The following is a 20,151-nucleotide window of genomic DNA, read 5'->3' on the forward strand; positions in this document are numbered from 1 at the left end:
AGTGCTTGAGGCGTCACTACAGACACCCTGGTTCGATTCCAGGCTGTATCACAACCGGCAGTGATTGGGCGGCGCACAATTTGGCCGCTGTATGCTGTAAATGTAAACACGACCATTTGTTCTTAACTGACTTGCCTGTTTAAATAAAACATCTATATAAAATAACGATGGCCTAATACGAATAATATTACTGTTATTAGCCTATTATCATCACTATCAACAGCTAATTATTGAATTAACATATTTTGGATATTGGATTCAAGAAAAAAACTGGTTTTACAGAACCCGAGGAGTGTCACGGAAACAGCAGATATGATTTATTTAACAAACAGACTGATAAAGCGGGTATATCCAGAAGAGGGAGACACGATAAAAAGCGCATACCCAGTGGCGACAGCCTTATGTAAACACGACCAACTGTGAGGAACGACAGAAGAATTCAAACGACATTAAATCAAATCTATTCTGAGTGAAGAAATTACAGCACCATTAATCAAACTATGAGAGACAGTGAAATAAAAACGGTAAATCAAGTTAATGTCCAATGGAAAGGGTTATATAAAAAATCTCCTTCTACATTATGGGATTTTATACTTTATTTCATTTTGTGGGACTAATTGTGTAGACTATATTTTAGTTAAAAACCATTAACATGAGAAGAGAAATTTGAACGCTAGAATAATATATTTAGCAAGGTAGGTTACCAACCTGACCAGGCAAACTTCCCTGAGCCCTATGGTTATAACCTATGATAAGACCCAATCAGTTCGCTCTGTTGGCAGAAAACTGTTATCCCTATACATAGTGCAAGGGACATAAAAGCAAAAAAAAGGTCAAAGGCCCTTGGGACTGTAAGTGCTGGATTATAAGGCACATTACATCTGTGGGATATGGAAAACACCAAACCTCAGCCAGTCTACCCTGGGTACCCCTGTAGAATATGCAGGCATGACTTCGGTAACCTGAACTCAGTTACTCGATCTGGATTGATTATCTCAAAAGGTTTTACCAGTAACTTGTACTCAGGACTAGGCTCTAATACTGTCACTAATGTCAGTTTGCCGATTGTACCAGAGAGATTCACAATGGATAAACAGAGCTGAATGCAAGACAGGGTAAAGGGTTTGGTAATAGAAATAGGAAAGACACTCCTAGTTAAAAGATCAGTAAAACAAAGACAATTTAATTAGTTATACTTGTCACAACCTTACAACAGCAAACACAGTCTCTTTCCAGTCATTCAATGGGGATATTTATGTATTTGAGGGGGGGGGGGGAAACCTCCTCTGGGAAACACCGTTACAGCACTGCCAAGGTTATGTCACACGTGGCTCCTTCCACTGGGCGTGTCCTTGACAGATGAGCATGGTCTGCTGCACTGGTTTGATTGATAGAAGGTGTGGCCTATGGAGTGAGAGCTGGCCCTGGAGTGGACTGAGGAAGAGGAGCTACTGTCAGTGGAGAGAGCGGTCTCTAGAACAGGGTTTCCCAAACTCGGTCCTGGGGCCTCCCCCTGGGTGCACGTTTTGGTTTTTGTCCTAGCACTACACAGCTGATTCAATTCATTAAAGCTTGATGAGGAGTTGGTTATTTGAATCAGCTAGGGCAAAAAACAAAACATGCCCCCAGGGGGGTCCAGGACCGAGGTTGGGAAACCCTGGTCTAGGGGGGTCCAGGACCGAGGTTGGGAAACCCTGGTCTAGGGGGGTCCAGGACTGAGGTTGGGAAACCCTGGTCTAGGGGGGTCCAGGACCGAGGTTGGGAAACCCTGGTCTAGGGGGGTCCAGGAACGAGGTTGGGAAACCCTGGTCTAGAAGATTCCAGGAACAAGGTTGGGAAACCCTGGTCTAGGGGGGTCCAGGAACGAGGTTGGGAAACCCTGGTCTAGGGGGGTCCAGGACCGAGGTTGGGAAACCCTGGTCTAGGGGGGTCTAGGAACGAGGTTGGGAAACCCTGGTCTAGAGGATTCCAGGAACGAGGTTGGGAAACCCTGGTCTAGGGGGTCTAGGAACGAGGTTGGGAAACCCTGGTCTAGGGGGTTCCAGGACCGAGGTTGGGAAACCCTGGTCTAGGGGGGGTCCAGGACCGAGGTTGGGAAACCCTGGTCTAGGGGGGTCCAGGACTGAGGTTGGGAAACCCTGGTCTAGGGGGGTCCAGGACCGAGGTTGGGAAACCCTGGTCTAGGGGGGTCCAGGACTGAGGTTGGGAAACCCTGGTCTAGGGGGGTCCAGGACCGAGGTTGGGAAACCCTGGTCTAGGGGGGTCCAGGACCGAGGTTGGGAAACCCTGGTCTAGGGGGGTCCAGGACCGAGGTTGGGAAACCCTGGTCTAGGGGGGTCCAGGAACGAGGTTGGGAAACCCTGGTCTAGGGGGGTCCAGGACCGAGGTTGGGAAACCCTGGTCTAGGGGGTCTAGGACTGAGGTTGGGAAACCCTGGTCTAGAAGATTCCAGGAACAAGGTTGGGAAACCCTGGTCTAGGGGGGTCCAGGACCGAGGTTGGGAAACCCTGGTCTAGGGGGGTCCAGGACCGAGGTTGGGAAACCCTGGTCTAGGGGGGTCCAGGAACGAGGTTGGGAAACCCTGGTCTAGGGGGGTCCAGGACCGAGGTTGGGAAACCCTGGTCTAGGGGGGTCCAGGACCGAGGTTGGGAAACCCTGGTCTAGGGGGGTCCAGGACTGAGGTTGGGAAACCCTGGTCTAGGGGGGTCCAAGACTGAGGTTGGGAAACCCTGGTCTAGGGGGGTCCAGGACTGAGGTTGGGAAACCCTGGTCTAGGGGGGTCCAGGACTGAGGTTGGGAAACCCTGGTCTAGGGGGGTCCAAGACTGAGGTTGGGAAACCCTGGTCTAGAAGAAGATGGGGACTGTGTGTTTTGGGGACAAAGTCTCTTTTGTGACCAGAGGCTCTTTTATGTCGGTGTTTCTTGTCTCTATGGCTGTCTCTGTCATTGTCATTGTCTCTGTCCCTTCTGTCTTTGTAGCTGTCTTGGCCTGTGTTGCTATCTTAGTCTTAAAGATGGACACAAAAGAGAAAGTTCTCGACTGTCTCTATGATTGTCTTTGTCCCTGTGTCCCCCATTGTCTCTGGGTGGTGTCCTGCCCCCTACTCTTTGATGTCTGTTCTCCTGAGTGGCCAGCAGGGCGGCGCTGTGGAATGGTGTTGAGCAGGAAACGCTTGTTAGTGCTGCGCAGCAGACACCTCATCCTGAAAGACAGTTGAACCAAAATGAACACTGCAAAGCCAGCAAGGCCTTCGATATGAGCCAGTAACTTTGACACCGGTCTGTCCGGGTCAGTCAACACCTTGCCAAGAGTCAAGTACATTCTGCATTGAAAGCCAAACACCCATAACAGATCCTTTACCAGATCCTTTGCTAACACATCCCACTCACCAGCCGGCTGGACCCATGGTTTCTGCTTGCACCCAGCCCTATTGGTTTCCTTCAACAGCTCATCCAATGCACGTCTACATGGAACATGGGGAGAGAGAGAATACCTGACCACTGTGACTGACCCAAAATGAAGGAAATCTTTGACTATGTACAGACTCAGTGAGTATAGCCTTGCTATTGAGAAAGGCTGCCGTAGGCAGACCTGGCTCTCAAGAGAAGACAGGCTATGTGCACACTGCCCACAAAATGAGGTGTAAACTGAGCTGCACTTCCTAACCTCCTGCCAAATGTATGACCATATTAGAGACACATATTTCCCTCAGATTACACAGATCCATAAATAATTAGAAAACAAATCCAATTTGATAAACTCTCATATCTACTGGGTGAAATACCACACTGTGCCATCACAGGGGCAATATTTGTGACCTGTTGCCACAAGAAAGGGGCAACTAGTGAAGAACAAACACCATTGTAAATACAACCTATATTTATGTTTATTTATTTCCCTTTTGTACTTTAACTATTTGCACATCATTACAAAACTGTATATATACATAATATGACATTTAAATGTCTTTATTCTTTTGGAACTTTTATAAGTGTAATGTTATTGTTTATTTCACTAAGTATTTATTTATTTCACTTGCTTTGGCAATGTAAACATATGTTTCCCATGCCAATAAAGCCCTTAAATTGACATTTAATTGAGAGAGAGAGAGAGAGAGCAAGAGGGAGACATTGACATATAAATGGGGCTAAAAAGGGAGTAGAGAAAGAGGAGGAGAATAAAAAGTGAGTGGAAAAACAGCAGAATGGAAAGCAGAGAGAGGGAGAGGCATTACAACCTCAGTCTCAGAGGGAAAGCAACAGTAACAGAGGTACCGCATGTGTCCTGGGTTGACCTGCTGAGTCAGTAGTATCTTGTCTCAGTGGGAGAAACTGTTACAGCTGCCCTTTGACCACAGACAAGTGCGCACAGGATCTCTCATGCACGCACATTATTTTACTATCAATGGTGCACACACACATCAATCTCGATTCTCACTGTATCTCTCACGCTCACACACACTCTATCCTCCCCCAAACATTGAATTTCCAGCAGCTGCGACCCAAAAATAACTCCCGACTTGTTAGGTGTTACATTACCTTGCTGAATCTCTCAACAACAATTCAGTCGCTATGTGAGATAGTTAGCTAGTAAAGCTACAATTGATTGAATAACAGCACAACATAACTAGCTAATCATTTACATGCATAACATGAATAGTAACCGACCTAGCTGCTGGAAAACAATGAACTACAATGTAAATAGCATAATAAATCCCCTTGACATAGCTAGCTATAGTAGCTAGATTGGCTTTTAAAACACCGATACAATTCACATCAAGCAAGAAAACATCATACTGGCAGTAGGATAGATTATAATATAGTTATCCAACTCGCCATCATCTGCCATGGTGTAGTGATCACTGTAAAAATCAAATCAGTAGTGCCAGTGCTAGCTAATGATTATTTATGAACATTTCTGTTGACTTCTCCTCCACGGGGGCCTTCGAGCGAGCACCTCACACACCTATGGTTCGTAGCAGTGCCTTACGTAAAATCAGATTTCAATACGTAAAATAACAGAAAGAATGACATTAAAACACACACATTATGTTGAAATATATTATAACAGTAAAGATGTAGTCCAATATAAAAAAACAAATGGCTACATTTATTTTCAGTAGCTGGTTTCGATCAGGCATGAAATGAAGTCTCTAATTTCATTTTTAGATTGACATTGCGAGACCCCGCCCCTATCTCCTTGACTGACTGCTGGAACAGAGCAGTGGGCGGGTGCTTCACCGCAAACCGCACGGGGGCGTTTTATGTGCGGCTGCTGCCGTTCGTCTTCTTGCGGTGAATGTGTGATCGAGGTCCGGTAATTGTCCCCTCTCGGGGCCAGAGTTCTCTGCACCAAGGAGAAGCCGGAATAGGTAATATAATGCATGTATTCTGCTCACACATCTTCACTGTCACGATGTCTATATAGCTTTATTGAAGTCGCTATTGTCTGTCCATGAGCCATCTATCTCCGCGCTATTCCACGGACCGAGAAGGAAGGGAGGAGGGAATCTGACAATCAGACAGACACTCCGGCTGGTTCGCTCACCAGCCCAAATGATAAGAATTGTGTTACTGTCATCTAAACCATTATATGATGCCTTTGAGATAGGGCAGTGAATGAAATGGGTATCCTGCAATTTGAATAGATAGCCTTTGCGATATGCATTTTTTTCTCCCCTTCATAATAAGTCATTATTTTAGTCCGCTTTTTACAATTGCTATTCTACACATTGAAACGAACCATGGAGTGAAAATTGCATATTGAAGTTGTATTGCTTTTTGCAAAGAATTACAAAAGGATTATGCTCTTGAAAGTCATGGTAGTGGTATTTTGCCCAGGGATTGTCGTTTTATTAGCCTACTACCTTATTAATTAACGTGATCAACTGTACCAGAGGGCAAGAAGACATCGCGTTTCCCCCTTGTCTGACAGACATGCAAGATTGCTGTAGCCTAAATGTTATAGCCAAGGCCTATCCATTTATTTGGGTAGGCAACAGGACAGACGTCATCTTCTTTGTGCATTATCCGGTGCATTTCATTTGTGCATTAGTCGCTGAGTCGCTGTAGGCAGTGACAGCTGCAACGCCTTGTCTGCTACTGGTATCAATAGAGAGAGCAAGGGAAAGCAAGCCTTTGGAATAACAATACAATAACATGGTGGCCATAAGGCGCCGTGTAACACAGCAAAGACAATGACACACACACATATGCACACAATTTGAGAGAGATAAGTGCTGTTCTGGGAAAATCATATCAGATCCTGTGCTGCCTAGAAGCTATTAAATATTTCTCAGTCTTATGTAATGCAGCACAGTATTTAATGACATTTGCTGCTGCAATCCAATGATGTTGAAAGTAAGATCATATTTAAGTGCTCTTGTAACTGCTGTAAAGTGCTGGCAGAAGGATGCACACAGAGGGCGAGAGCGAGACATGCAGAGAGAGAGAGGGAAAGAGAGAGAGAGAGACAGAGAGAGAGAAACATGCAGAGAGAAAGAGAGAGAGAGAGAGAGAGAGGGGGAAAAGAGAGACAAATAGAGAGAGACATCAGAGAGAGAGAGAGAGATAGAGAGGAAGAGAGAGAGAAACATGCAGAGAGAAAGAGAGAGAGACAGAGGCAGAGAGAGAGAGAGAGAGGGGGGGAAAGAGAGACAAATAGAGAGAGACATCAGAGAGAGACAGGCAGAGAGAGGCAGAGAGAGAGAGACAGAGAGAGATAGAGAGGAAGAGAGAGTTAGAGAGAGAGGGAAAGAGAGGCAGAGAGAGAGAGCATGAGAGAGAGAGAGATGGGAGAGAACGAGAGAGATCTAACTTAGAGACTGCATTAGTCTTGCATTTCAAACTCATTCACAGTAGTGGTTGAAAGACACTGCACTTACCCACAAAATCATACCCCAAGAGCATCCACTGTGTGTGTACATGTGCGTGCGCGCGTGTGTGTTTGCGTGATAAAATTATGTCAGATCTTTGTTATGGGAACAGAGGAGCCTTGTGTCCACATGAATAATGCATCTCCAGCTGCAGGATAGACACAGAGGCAGGCACACACACACACACACACACACACACACACACACACACACACACACACACACACACACACACACACACACACACACACACACACACACACACACACACACACACACACACAGGAAGGTAGTGGAACTTTAAGGAGGGAAAAGGGGACCAGCAGTCAAGGAGACAGGAGCAGGTTGTCATGGATACAAGTTACACAGAGGCACGTAGTCATGGAAACAACAGCCATGAAGAAAGGCAAAAACGGCAGTGGTATAGTCAGAAGGGCTGGAAGCGTTCAGAACATTGAAAATATAGCCAGCAGCAGATAGAAGTGTACACAAATAGAAAGAGAGAGAACACCCCTCTATCTATCCATCTCTATCTATCCATGTCTATCTATCCATCTCTATCTACACAGCTCTGAATGTCAAGCTCTACTGAGCATGCTCTGTAGCCATGGAGACAGGGGTAGACCCTCACACAGACAGGAGGCTGCATCTCAACAGTCTGAAGGGGCTTCCTTCCTCCGATCTGAAATACACAGGAAAGGGTGAAAACAATGTGGTAGACGCCTATTGAGCATTTGCTATGATCTCTCCGTTTCATTCCGATCCATGCAGATGGAGGAAAGGAGATAAATGTAGAGGCTGGTAGTCAGGTGCTACTAGCTTGGTACGCCTCGTTGTGTCCATGTGTGTTTATGAGCTCAGGGACATGGCTAGAGTACTGTAGTATGGGAAGTGAGTCTAAATGGCTTTGGACGGAGACACAATGAAAATGATGAGTGCACAATGCATTAGTTCTGAGGACGGCTCAGCCTTGGGGAGTTGTAGGAGTGGATGGCTGTGTTTCAGAGCTGCACACACACACACACACACACACACACACACACACACACACACACACACACACACACACACACACACACACACACACACACACACACACACACACACACACACACACACACACACACACACATGCCTGCAGGAACAAGGCAAAGTTCACTCCCCAAGTGTCGCTGTCAGTGATCAGTTGGCAGTCTTCCACTTGTTTTTCTTGTCGCTATATCACCCTCTTTCTATATCACCCTTTCTCTATATCACCCTCTTTCTATATCACTCTTCTCTCTATATCACCCTTTCTCTATATCACCCTCTTTCTATATCACCCTACTCTCTATATCACCCTTCTCTCTATATCACCCTTCTCTCTATATCACCCTTCTCTCTATATCACCCTCTTTATATATCACCATTCTCTCTCTATCACCCTTCTCTCTATATCACCCTCTTTCTATATCACCATTCTCTCTCTATCACCCTTCTCTCTATATCACCCTCTTTATATATCACCCTTCTCTCTATATTACCCTTCTCTCTATATCACCCTCTTTCTATATCACCCATCTCTCTATATCACCCTTCTCTCTATCACCCTCTTTCTATATCACCCTTCTCTCTATATCACCCTTCTCTCTCTATATCACCCTTCTCTCTATATCAACCTCTTCTATATCACCCTTCTCTCTATATCACCCTTCTCTCTCTATATCACCCTTCTCTCTATATCACCCTCTTTATATATCACCATTCTCTCTCTATCACCCTTCTCTCTATATCACCCTCTTTATATATCACCCTTCTCTCTATATTACCCTTCTCTCTATATCACCCTCTTTCTATATCACCCATCTCTCTATATCACCCTTCTCTCTATCACCCTCTTTCTATATCACCCTTCTCTCTATATCACCCTTCTCTCTCTATATCACCCTTCTCTCTATATCAACCTCTTCTATATCACACTTCTCTCTATATCACCGTTCTCTATATATCACCCCTCTCTCTCTATATCAGCCTCTTTCTATATCACCCTTCTCCCTATATCACCCTTCTCTCTATATCACCCTTCTCTCTATTTCACCCTCTTTCTATATCCCCCTCTTTATATATCACCCTTCTCTCTATATCCCCCTCTTTATATATCACCCTTCTCTCTATATCACCCTCATTCTATATCACCCTTCTCTCTATATCACCCTTCTCTATATATCACCGCTCTCTCTCTATATCACCCTCTTTCTATATCACCCTTCTCTCTATATCACCCTCTTTCTATATCACCCTTCTCTCTATATCACCCTCTTTATATATCACCCATCTCTCTATATCACCCTTCTCTCTATATCACCCTTCTCTCTATCACTCTCTATCTATATCACCCTTCTCTCTATATCACCCTCATTCTATATCACCCTTCTCTCTATATCACCCGTCTCTCTATATCAACCTCTTCTATATCACCCTTCTCTCTATATCACCCTTCTCTATATATCACCGCTCTCTCTCTATATCACCCTCTTTCTATATCACCCTTCTCTCTATATCACCCTTCTCTCTATATCACCCTTCTCTCTATCACTCTCTATCTATATCACCCTTCTCTCTATATCACCCTTCTCTCTCTATATCACCCTCTTTATATATCACCCATCTCTCTATATCACCCTTCTCTCTATATCACCCTTCTCTCTCTATATCACCCTCATTCTATATCACCCTTCTCTCTATATCACCCTTCTCTCTCTATATCACCCTTCTCTCTATATCACCCTTCTCTCTCTATATCACCCTTCTCTCTATATCACCCTTCTCTCTCTCGCTTTCAGTCTTTGTCTCTCTTTTTTCATTGTATCTCTCTACTCTTTTGTTTTCCCATTCTACCCTCTCTCTAATCTACCCTTGCTCCCTGTCATTATTTTCCCTTCTCTCTCTGCATCTATCTCTTCTCTCTCCTATTTTCTTTCTCCCCTCTCACTCTTTCATTCTCGCTCTCTTGTTATCTCTCTCTCCCGCTCTCTCTCTCTCATTCACTCTCCCTCTATCCCTCTCTCTCTCCTTCCTCTTATCCATACCCATGTCCTCTCTGATTCAATCCCAGATAATTCCCTCTCTGTGGGATTGGATGATTGCAGCAGGCGAAAGTGAGATTACACTGACCGATTAGTGAGCAGGATCGGCACTACATCATCTGCACACACACACACACACACACACACACACACACACACACACACACACACACACACACACACACACACACACACACACACACACACACACACATATACACACACACACACATAAACACGCACACATACATTGTCACACATACACTCATACAAAGCAAATATTCACCACGTGATACAGTACTATAATGTGCATGAGTACACTCTCACATGCACACACACTCAGAGACACACACACAAACACTTTGTTTAATTTCCCATCTGTTTAACCCCTGCTCTTTGACCTCTGACCTACAGGGTGATGTCTGATTGGCCACTGGGGGGTGGCTGTCCTCTCAGTCACCAGCTCACCCTCTGAGGCTTATGGGATAGGACGCCCCCCTCCCCACCTGCCCGTAACCTCCCGACCTGTAACTCCAGTGACGACTGTGCCAAATACTGTGCCTGGCGATTGGAGCCCCGGTCCTGACATGGGCAGCCCCGGCTGGGAGGTGGGTGAAGTGAACCTAGCATTAAAAGGCACATAACAGATGTTTTGTTTTGCCGTTTTTTCCTTCATATCTGTGTGTGTGTGTATTGTCTCCAATCCACTATCTACCTGGTATTTCATACACATTACATGGTAATTGCATCATAACAACCTATTAATGACTTTCTCTGGGATTCATTCAATCAAGCTGTTCTATTCAACTTCCATGGTCCTCCAACATCTGCTTTCCCCTATCCATCCAGGTGGGTCCGGCACGGCCGGTGGAGCCCGTGCTGGAGGCCTTGTGTCCAGAGTGTGGTCAGATCCACCGGGCCTGGGAGAACCACCTCTATAACTACCGCCTGGAGGTGGACGATGACCTGGTGTGTCACATCTGTCTGCAGCCCCTGGTCCAGCCCCTGGACACACCCTGCGGACACACCTTCTGTGCCCGGTGCCTCCGCAGCTTCCTCCAGGAGCGGGACTTCTGCCCGCTGGACCGGGAGCGGCTACATCTGCAGGTGTGCAGGCGGAGCAGCATCCTGGTACACAAGCTGCTTGACAAGCTGTCTGTGTCCTGTCCCCTGGCCCCGGCCTGCAGCCTCAGCATGCCCCGCTGTGACCTGGAGGCTCACCTCAAACACAGGTAGAGTGGAGTCACACACACACACACTTACACACCTCAAACACAGGTAGAGTGGAGTCACACACACACACACACTTACACACCTCAAACACAGGTAGAGTGGAGTCACACACACACACACTTACACACCTCAAACACAGGTAGAGTGGAGTCACACACACACACACTTACACACCTCAAACACAGGTAGAGTGGAGTCACACACACACACACACACACACACACACACTTACACACCTCAAACACAGGTAGAGTGGAGTACACACACACACACACACACACACACACTTACACACCTGAAACACAGGTAGAGTGGAGTCACACACACACTTACACACCTCAAACACAGGTAGAGTGGAGGCACGAACACACACACTTACACACCTGAAACACAGGTAGAGTGGAGTCACACACACACACACACTTACACACCTGAAACACAGGTAGAGTGGAGGCACACACACACACACTTACACACCTCAAACACAGGTAGAGTGGAGTCACACACACACACACTTACACACCTGAAACACAGGTAGAGTGGAGTCACACACACACACACACACACTTACACACCTCAAACACAGGTAGAGTGGAGTTACACACACACACACTTACACACCTGAAACACAGGTAGAGTGGAGTCACACACACACACACACACACTTACACACCTCAAACACAGGTAGAGTGGAGTTACACACACACACTTACACACCTCAAACACAGGTAGAGTGGAGTCATGCACACACACACTTACACACCTCAAACACAGGTAGAGTGGAGGCACGAACACACACACTTACACACCTGAAACACAGGTAGAGTGGAGGCACACACACACTTACACACCTCAAACACAGGTAGAGTGGAGGCACACACACACACACACTTACACACCTGAAACACAGGTAGAGTGGAGGCACACACACACACACACACACACACACACACTTACACACCTGAAACACAGGTAGAGTGGAGGCACACACACACACACACTTACATACCTCAAACACAGGTAGAGTGGAGGCACACACACACACACACACTTACACACCTGAAACACAGGTAGAGTGGAGTCACACACACACACACACACACTTACACACCTCAAACACAGGTAGAGTGGAGTCACACACACACACTTACATACCTGAAACACAGGTAGAGTGGAGGCACACACACACACACACTTACACACCTGAAACACAGGTAGAGTGGAGTCACACACACACACTTACACACCTCAAACACAGGTAGAGTGGAGGCACACACACACACACTTACACACCTGAAACACAGGTAGAGTGGAGGCACACACACACTTACACACCTGAAACACAGGTAGAGTGGAGGCACGAACACACACACTTACACACCTGAAACACAGGTAGAGTGGAGTCACACACACACACTTACACACCTGAAACACAGGTAGAGTGGAGGCACACACACACACACACACACACTTACACACCTGAAACACAGGTAGAGTGGAGTCACACACACACTTACACACCTCAAACACAGGTAGAGTGGAGTCACACACACACACACACACACACTTACACACCTGAAACACAGGTAGAGTGGAGACACACACACACACACACCACTCCTGGTGGAGGGAGGGGTCTAGTAAACATCGTACGGGAAGCAGTTTCCCATAACCGCTGATAGAGGGCCAGATATACCTTCATCCCTGTACTGGTTAAAAGCCCAGTGCAGTCAAAAATATGATTTTCCTGTGCTTGCTATATATTTCCACACTTTTCGGGTTGGAATAATACTGTGAAATTGTGAAAAATATGATAATGCCTTTTTAGTGTAAGAGCTGTTTGAAAAGACCACCTAAAATTTCTGCCTGTTTTGGTGGGATGGAGTTTTGGCCTGCCTCTAGACATCATCATGCGGTAAATTAGTTAATAGACCGATAAGAAAGAGAGTTCCAAACCTCTCTGCCAATAACATCTAGTTTGGAGTTCCCTCCTCCCCACTTAGACCACTTCCAGACAGTCCTAGCAAGAATCTTGATTGAGAAATTGCTCTTTGCTAAGAAGCTCTTTTGGTTTATTTTTGCAATTTTAATTAAAAACAATCACAGTAAGGTACTTAATTGTTACCCAGAAATGATTTGATATTGAGAGAAAAACAGCTGCATTGGACCTTTAAGGTTAGGGCTGACTATGATCAACTGATCCTAGACCTGTTTCTTACAAGCAGCTCCCCACTGGGAGACCACACAGGGATTATTAGGTCCCTGGTCATGTGACTGGGGATTACCAGCCAGTGACTTGGTCATGTGTTGTGTTGTCTGGCCGAGGCTCCATGTCCTCTGACTTTCACCATGCTGGGAAACTTCAACTCCAGAGACCTGTTCAACCACTTTTTCTGTGACACTGCCAAGGGCAACCCCGACCTATGGTGAGTCCGGTGGTAGGGTAATACATCTGGCTGTCCTAGCACCTCTCTAATCGGGTGATCAACCCACATAACTCAGTGTGTGTGGTGGTGGGGTAATACATCTGGCTGTTCTAGCACCTCTCTAATCGGGTGATCAACCCACATAACTCAGTGTGTGTGGTGGTGGGGAACTCAGCAGGCTTGTGGTAGCTGTGAGATGTGTTGAAGTGTGTGTAGCTACTATATCCGCGGTGAGGGAGGTCTGCTGTGTAACATACTAAAAGTTGTTTAGATGTCAGTTGAAACAGAGTAGAATTTGGCCTCTAACATGTTATAAATTGATGCTGAACCTCGTTGTGCTTGAATCAGCGATTAGGACAAACGTTGCATTACTGTGTAGAGATGTATCTTACCTATCTGGAGTTTAATGCCTGGGTGCTAGTCTTCAGCCAACTCGTTTGTTGTTGTCCTGACTCCTGCTGTGACATGACAACAACAAAGGATTTGGTTAAAGCTGGAACATACTGGTTACTAGGCTACGCTGAACTGTGTGAGGTTCTGGACTGATTCTGGACTAGACCAGAGGAATGCCAACTAAAAACGGATAACCTTTATTTTGCTGAATTCCACATTCTGTAGGTATCCTTAGGGAAATGTCTCAGAGGATATTTACCTTAACGAGCTATGGCTAATGAGCTGTTGTTAACACTAACATGCTTTCCCTGAGTCAGCTGTCTGGGCACGGGACACCCCACTCTGCCCTGTCCAGTCCAGCCCGTGGCCCGGTCCACTAAAGCAAAATTCAACTTATTTTTAAGTGCATCCTTTCTTACTTCCTTCCTCCCTCAAAGTCATCACTGATCTGCCAAGGTTGGATTGGTGAAACCAATAAGATTGCCGACAATGTCAATCAGTAATTACCTCAATGAATGAATGAAGAGAGTAAGGGAGGATAACTTTCAAAGTGTTTGAACAAAGCCAAAGGCTAGATGTTCACTACACCTTCTCCTCAGCTGATGGACAAGCATATGCAAAATTGCTTCAGGGGGGCATTCATGTTCTGGCAGGTGAGATCTGTCTCATTCTAAGTTGTCCCTAATGAGGTCTCTCTGAGGTGTCTGTTTTGGGACTGGGAATTCTTTGCTCTGTTCTTAATAGGCCCAGATCCACATGGTTAGTGCCCTCTGCCCCAGCGCTAAAACAGTAATGGAGCTAATTACGGGATGAGATCATGAGAGACAGAATTGGGTGTCTGTCAGCTTGGACATTTAACATTGTTTGTGGTCCTACATCTGCCTTAAAGTCAGTGGTTGAACACTGCCGCTCCCATCAGATTAGAACAGAAACATCCCAGGGCACTTGGAGCGTCCTTCGGAGGGACTGGTCGGGAACATCCCAGGGACCTCTACCAGGGGTTGAGAAACACAGCTCTATTTCAATTCTGTAGGTTTCCTGAAGTTTTCTGTTCTACCTGTTTATGAGCTGAACTCAATGGTGGCAGGTTGTGTATATTTTCATGCATGCAGTGTGTGTGTGTGAAATGTATGCCAGCTCAGTATATGTGCAGCCAGTTGTAATGTTCCCTCTCATTTTTTCGGCACTGAGCAAATTTCAGGTCTGCTGAGCTCAAACTTGAATGTTGTGAAACTTCAGGCGCGCTGTGAGGAGCTTGTGTTTAGAGGTAGGTGAAGGAGTGAAGCGCAGGAGAGCAGAGCTGTCAGAGATGCGTTATTTAATAGGCAAGTCCACAAACATACAGGTACAATACCAAAACAAACGCCCTTGACAACAGAGAAACCAGTACTCACGGAAGGAGGGAAAAAAACAACACTCCTAAACTTATACACGCTTGGTATAATACGTGAAAACAAATAAGGCACAACCTTAACGAGCAACATGACATGAATAATCCCTCACAAACCTAGGCAGGCAACAGGGGTAATTATACACACAGAAATTAAGGCAAATGAAACCAGGTATGAAAGAACCGCAGACGCGCGTTTAATGTACCCGCTTTAAGTTAGTTTTAACAGTGGTCAAGTAGGCTACTGTGGCTATTTGATCATAATGTAGGGCTACCAGAGTGGCCTACCATCAAAAACAATGGAGAAAATGCATCCCATAACATTTTAACATGGAAATAGCTGTTCTATCAAATAAAATAAAATCAAACTTTATTTGTCACATGCGCCATATACAACAAGTGTAGACCTTACCGTGAAATGTGTACTTACAAGCCCTTAACCAACAGTGCAGTTCAAGAAGAGTTAAGAAAATATTTACCAAATAAACTAAAGTAAAAAATAATAAAAAGTAACACAATAAAATAAAAATAATGAGGCTATATACAGGGGGTATCGGTACCGAGTCAGTGTGCGGGGGTACAGGTTAAAGGTCATTTGTACATGTAGGTAGGGGTGAAGTGACTATACATAGATAATAAACAGCGAGTAGCAGCAGTGTACAAAACACATGAGGGGGCAATGCATTAGTCCGGTGGCCATTTGATTAATTGTTCAGCAGTCTTATGGCTTGGGGTAGAAGCTGTTAAGGAGACTTTTGGACCTAGACTTGGCGCTCCGGTACCGCTTGCCTTGCGGTAGCAGGGAACAGAGTCTATGACTTGGGTGACTGGAGTCTCTGACAATTTTATGGGCTTTCCTCAGACACCGCCTATTATATAGGTCCTGGATTGCAGAAAGCTTGGCCCCAGTGATGTACTGAGCCGTACGCACTACCCTCTGTAGCGCCTTACAGTCAGATGCCGAGAAGTTGCCATACCAGGCGGTGATGCAACCGGTCAGGATGCTCTCAATGGTGCAGCTGTATAACTTTTTGAGGATCTGGGGATCCATGCCAAATCTTTTCAGTCTCTTGAGGGGGAAAAGGTTTTGTCGTGCCCTCTTCACGACTGTCTTGGTGTGTTTGTCTGTCATTCTGCCCCTGAACAAGGCAGTTAACCCACTGTGCCTAGGCAGTCATTGTAAATAAGAATTTGTTCTTAACTGACTTGCCTAGTTAAATAACAAATAAAACAATTATTAAATTATAGTTTGTTGGGGATGTGGACAACAAGGAACTTGAAACTCTCGACCCCCTCCACTACAGCCCTGTTGATGTTAATGGCGGCCTGTTCGGCCCGCCTTTTCCTGTAGCTCCTTTGTCTTGCTCACATTGAGGGATAGATTGTTGTCCTGGCACCACACTGCCAGTCCTCTGACCTCCCTATAGGCTGTCTCATCGTTGTCGGTGTTGTGTCATCAGCAAACTTAATGATGGTGCTGGAGTCGTGTTTGGCCACGCAGTCGTGGGTGAACAGGGACTAAGTATACAGGAGGGGACTAAGTATACACGGCTGAGGGGCCCTAGTCTTGAGGATCAGCGTGGCAGACGTGTTGTTGCCTACCCTTACCACCTGGGGGCGGCCCGTCAGGAAGTCCAGGATCCAGTTGCAGAGGGAGGTGTTTAGTCCCAGGGTTCTTAGCTTAGTGATGAGCTTTGAGGGCACTATGGTGTTGAACGCTGAGCTGTAGTCAATGAATAGCATTCTCACATAGGTGTTCCTTTTGTCCAGGTGGGAAAGGGCAGTGTGGAGTGCGATTGAGATTGCATCAGCTGTGGATCTGTTGGGGTGGTATGCGAATTGGAGTGGGTCTAGGGTATCCGCGAGGATGCTGTTGATGTGAGCCCTGACCAGCCTTTCAAAGCACTTCATGGCTACCAACATGACAAATAAAATAAAATAAAACTTTATTTGTCACATGCGCCAAATACAACAAGTGTAGACCTTACCGTGAAATGCTTACTTACAAGCCCTTAACCAACAGTGCAGTTCAAGAAGAGTTAAGAAAATATTTACCAAATAAACTAAAGTAAAAAATAATAAAAAGTAACACAATAAAATACAAATAATGAGGCTATATTTTGGGGGTATTGGTACCGAGTCAGTGTGCGGGGGTACAGGTTAAAGGTAATTTGTACATGTAGGTAGGGGTGAAGTGACTATACATAGATAATAAACAGCGAGTAGCAGCAGTGTACAAAACAAATGGGGGGGGGGGTCAATGTAATAGTCCGGTGGCCATTTGATTAATTGTTCAGCAGTCTTATGGCTTGGGAGTAGAAGCTGTTAAGGAGACTTTTGGTCCTAGACTTGGCGCTCCGGTACCGCTTGCCTTGCGGTAGTAGGCAATGTGAATGTTGACCTGTTTAAAGGTCTTGCTCACATCGGCTACCGAGAGCGTTATCACACAGTCATCCAGAACAGCTGGTGTTCTCGTGCATGCTTCAGTGTTGCTTGCCTCGAAGTGAGCATAAAAGGCATTTAGCTCGTCTAGTAGGCTCGCGTCACTGGGCAGCTTGCGTCTGGGTTTCCCTTTGTAGTCTGTAATAGTTTTCAAGCCCTGCCACATCCGACGAGCATCAGAGCCGGTGTAGTAGGATTCAATCTTAATCCTGTATTGATGCTTTGCTTGTTTGATGGTTTGGGCGTAGCGGGATTTCTTATAGGGGTCTGGATTAGTCTCCCGCTCCTTGAAAGCCTTTAGCTTGATGCGGATGTTGCCTGTAATCCATGGCTTCTGGTTGGTATATGTACGTATGGTCACTGTGGGGACGACGTCCTCATGCACTTATTGATGAAGCCGATGACTGAGGTGGTATACTTCTCAATGCCATTGGATGAATCCCAGAACACATTCCAGTCTGTGCTAGCAAAACAGTCCTGTAGCGTAGCATCCACGTCATCTGACCACTTCCGTATTGAGCGAGACACTGGTACTTCCTGCTTTAGTTTTTGCTTGTAAGCAGGAATCAGGAGGATAGAATTATGGTCAGATTTGCCAAATGGAGGGTGGGGGAGAGCTTTGTATGCATCTCTGTGTGTGGAGTAAAGGTGGTCTAGAGTTTTTTTTCCTCTGGTTGCACATGTGTCATGCTGGTAAAAATTTGGTAAAACTGATCATTCAGCCTACAGTAGCCGCCAATGTGTGGTGTTCAATGTAGGCCTACATGAGACTTTTGAAGAAAAAAACATGCAGAACTTGACATTAACCTGTTTATCCACTTGTCCTTCAGACAAGGAGGTGACTGAAAATGTTGTTGTGTTGTTTGATGCAAGAAACCACTTTACAAAACAATGCATCATTATGTCACGCTTGTCGTTGGAAATGGAGGACCAAAACGCAGCAGGTACGTGAATGCTCATCTTGATTTTTAATTATCTTCAAAAATGAACATACAAAATAACAAAAACGAAAAAACGAACAACTAACAAACAGTCTGGCAAAGCAAAGCTCAACACAGAACAATTCCCCACCACCCCAAAGACAAACACACACACCTATATAGGACTTCCAATCAAAGGCAACTATACACACCTGCCTTCAATTGGAAGTCCCAATCATCAACCCAACATTTAACAAACACAAACATGCCACGTCCTGACCAAAACTAAAACACTAGCTCCATCTGCTGGTCAGGACGTGACACATTATTCCCATACCATTAATACAGATAATCAGACAAATGTTGCTACCCTCTGCCTATTGGCTACTTGGCTTATTCAAGCCTGTCTCAAAATACAACACTGCTCCTTTAAGACAAAAAAAGCTATTTACCTGACTCGCTTTTCAAAGATGCACACATTTTGTGCTGTTGTAGGAAGCGATCACTCCCCCATTTGTCACGCCCTGGTCATAGAGAGGTTTTTATTCTCTATTTTGGTTAGGCCAGGGTGTGACTAGGGTGGGCATTCTATGTCCTTTTTTCGGTGTTTTGGTATTTCTTTGTTTTGGCCGGGTATGGTTCTCAATCAGGGACGGCTGCCAATCGTTGTCTCTGATTGGGAACCATACTTAGGTAGCCTTTTCCCCACAGGGTTGGGGTGGGTAGTTGTTTTCTGTTTGGTGTGTTCACCTGACAGAGCTGTTGTGTTTTGTTCCACTTTGTTTTTTTGTTTCAGTGTTCAAGTTATAATAAACATCATGAACACGTACCACGCTGCGCTTTGGTCTACTCCTTCTTCCACAGACGACCGTTACACCATTGCTGTCAACAAAGTATCTATAACTGGGCTAATTACTCACTAACTGGCAAAGGATATGAACATATATGTACAAATGTGCACATGCTCACTACATGTAGTTCTCGCTTTGATCTCAAAACAAGCTCATCTACTCACGACCGCTCATGCTGTAAAAACAGTCCAGTTCAAAGTGAATGGCACAGATCCATATATGGAAATGCTTTATTTGCATTTAGGCCTACTGCAGCTCTGATTGGTTATGGCACAGTGGTCTGTGTAGAGTACGGGCCTTGAATTGTGCCTGTCAATGCAATAGTATCCTACTGCGATGCGTTCTGCCTACAACAAAATCTCTTGCATAGTTTGTTTTGTTTTCGGTATGTTGCATTGATAGTGGCTAATATTGCATTGATTCGATCACATTTTCCACAGTAAAGGGAAACGTTGATAGTGTTAACTAATGGGTAAAACTCTAGAATGTTGAGTGAAGTTCAATCTTGTGCTTCTCACGTGCACAGCTTAGAGGGAACATTGGCCAGTTGTGTAAC

The 20,151-nt window shown here is 45.4% G+C and overlaps 1 protein-coding gene and 1 long non-coding RNA gene across 3 annotated transcripts in view; one reads left to right on the forward strand and one right to left on the reverse strand.

Annotated features, from left to right (window-relative positions):
- The window catches only part of LOC106590447 (ligand of Numb protein X 2), a 38,628-nt gene that overhangs the window by 8,354 nt on the left and 10,123 nt on the right, over positions 1–20,151 (forward strand). The window contains exons 1-3 of one of the 2 annotated variants that reach the window (XM_014181504.2): positions 5,192–5,372; positions 10,355–10,548; positions 10,790–11,172. In XM_014181504.2, coding sequence (XP_014036979.2) covers positions 10,528–10,548; positions 10,790–11,172 — 404 coding nt within the window. In that variant the 5' untranslated portion in view covers positions 5,192–5,372; positions 10,355–10,527. Of the gene's footprint in view, positions 1–5,191; positions 5,373–10,354; positions 10,549–10,789; positions 11,173–20,151 lie in introns of those variants that run through there. The other variant, XM_045710791.1, reaches the window with a different exon arrangement.
- Positions 2,729–4,952, reverse strand: LOC106590451 (uncharacterized). Its single transcript, XR_001325049.2, has 3 exons — positions 4,798–4,952; positions 3,391–3,464; positions 2,729–3,203 (listed from the first exon to the last, which is right to left on the reverse strand). It is a non-coding gene; the product is annotated as an uncharacterized lncRNA (long non-coding RNA).

This window comes from Salmo salar, chromosome ssa29, assembly GCF_905237065.1.
Source record: "Salmo salar chromosome ssa29, Ssal_v3.1, whole genome shotgun sequence".
NCBI classification, from domain to species: Eukaryota; Metazoa; Chordata; class Actinopteri; order Salmoniformes; family Salmonidae; genus Salmo; species Salmo salar.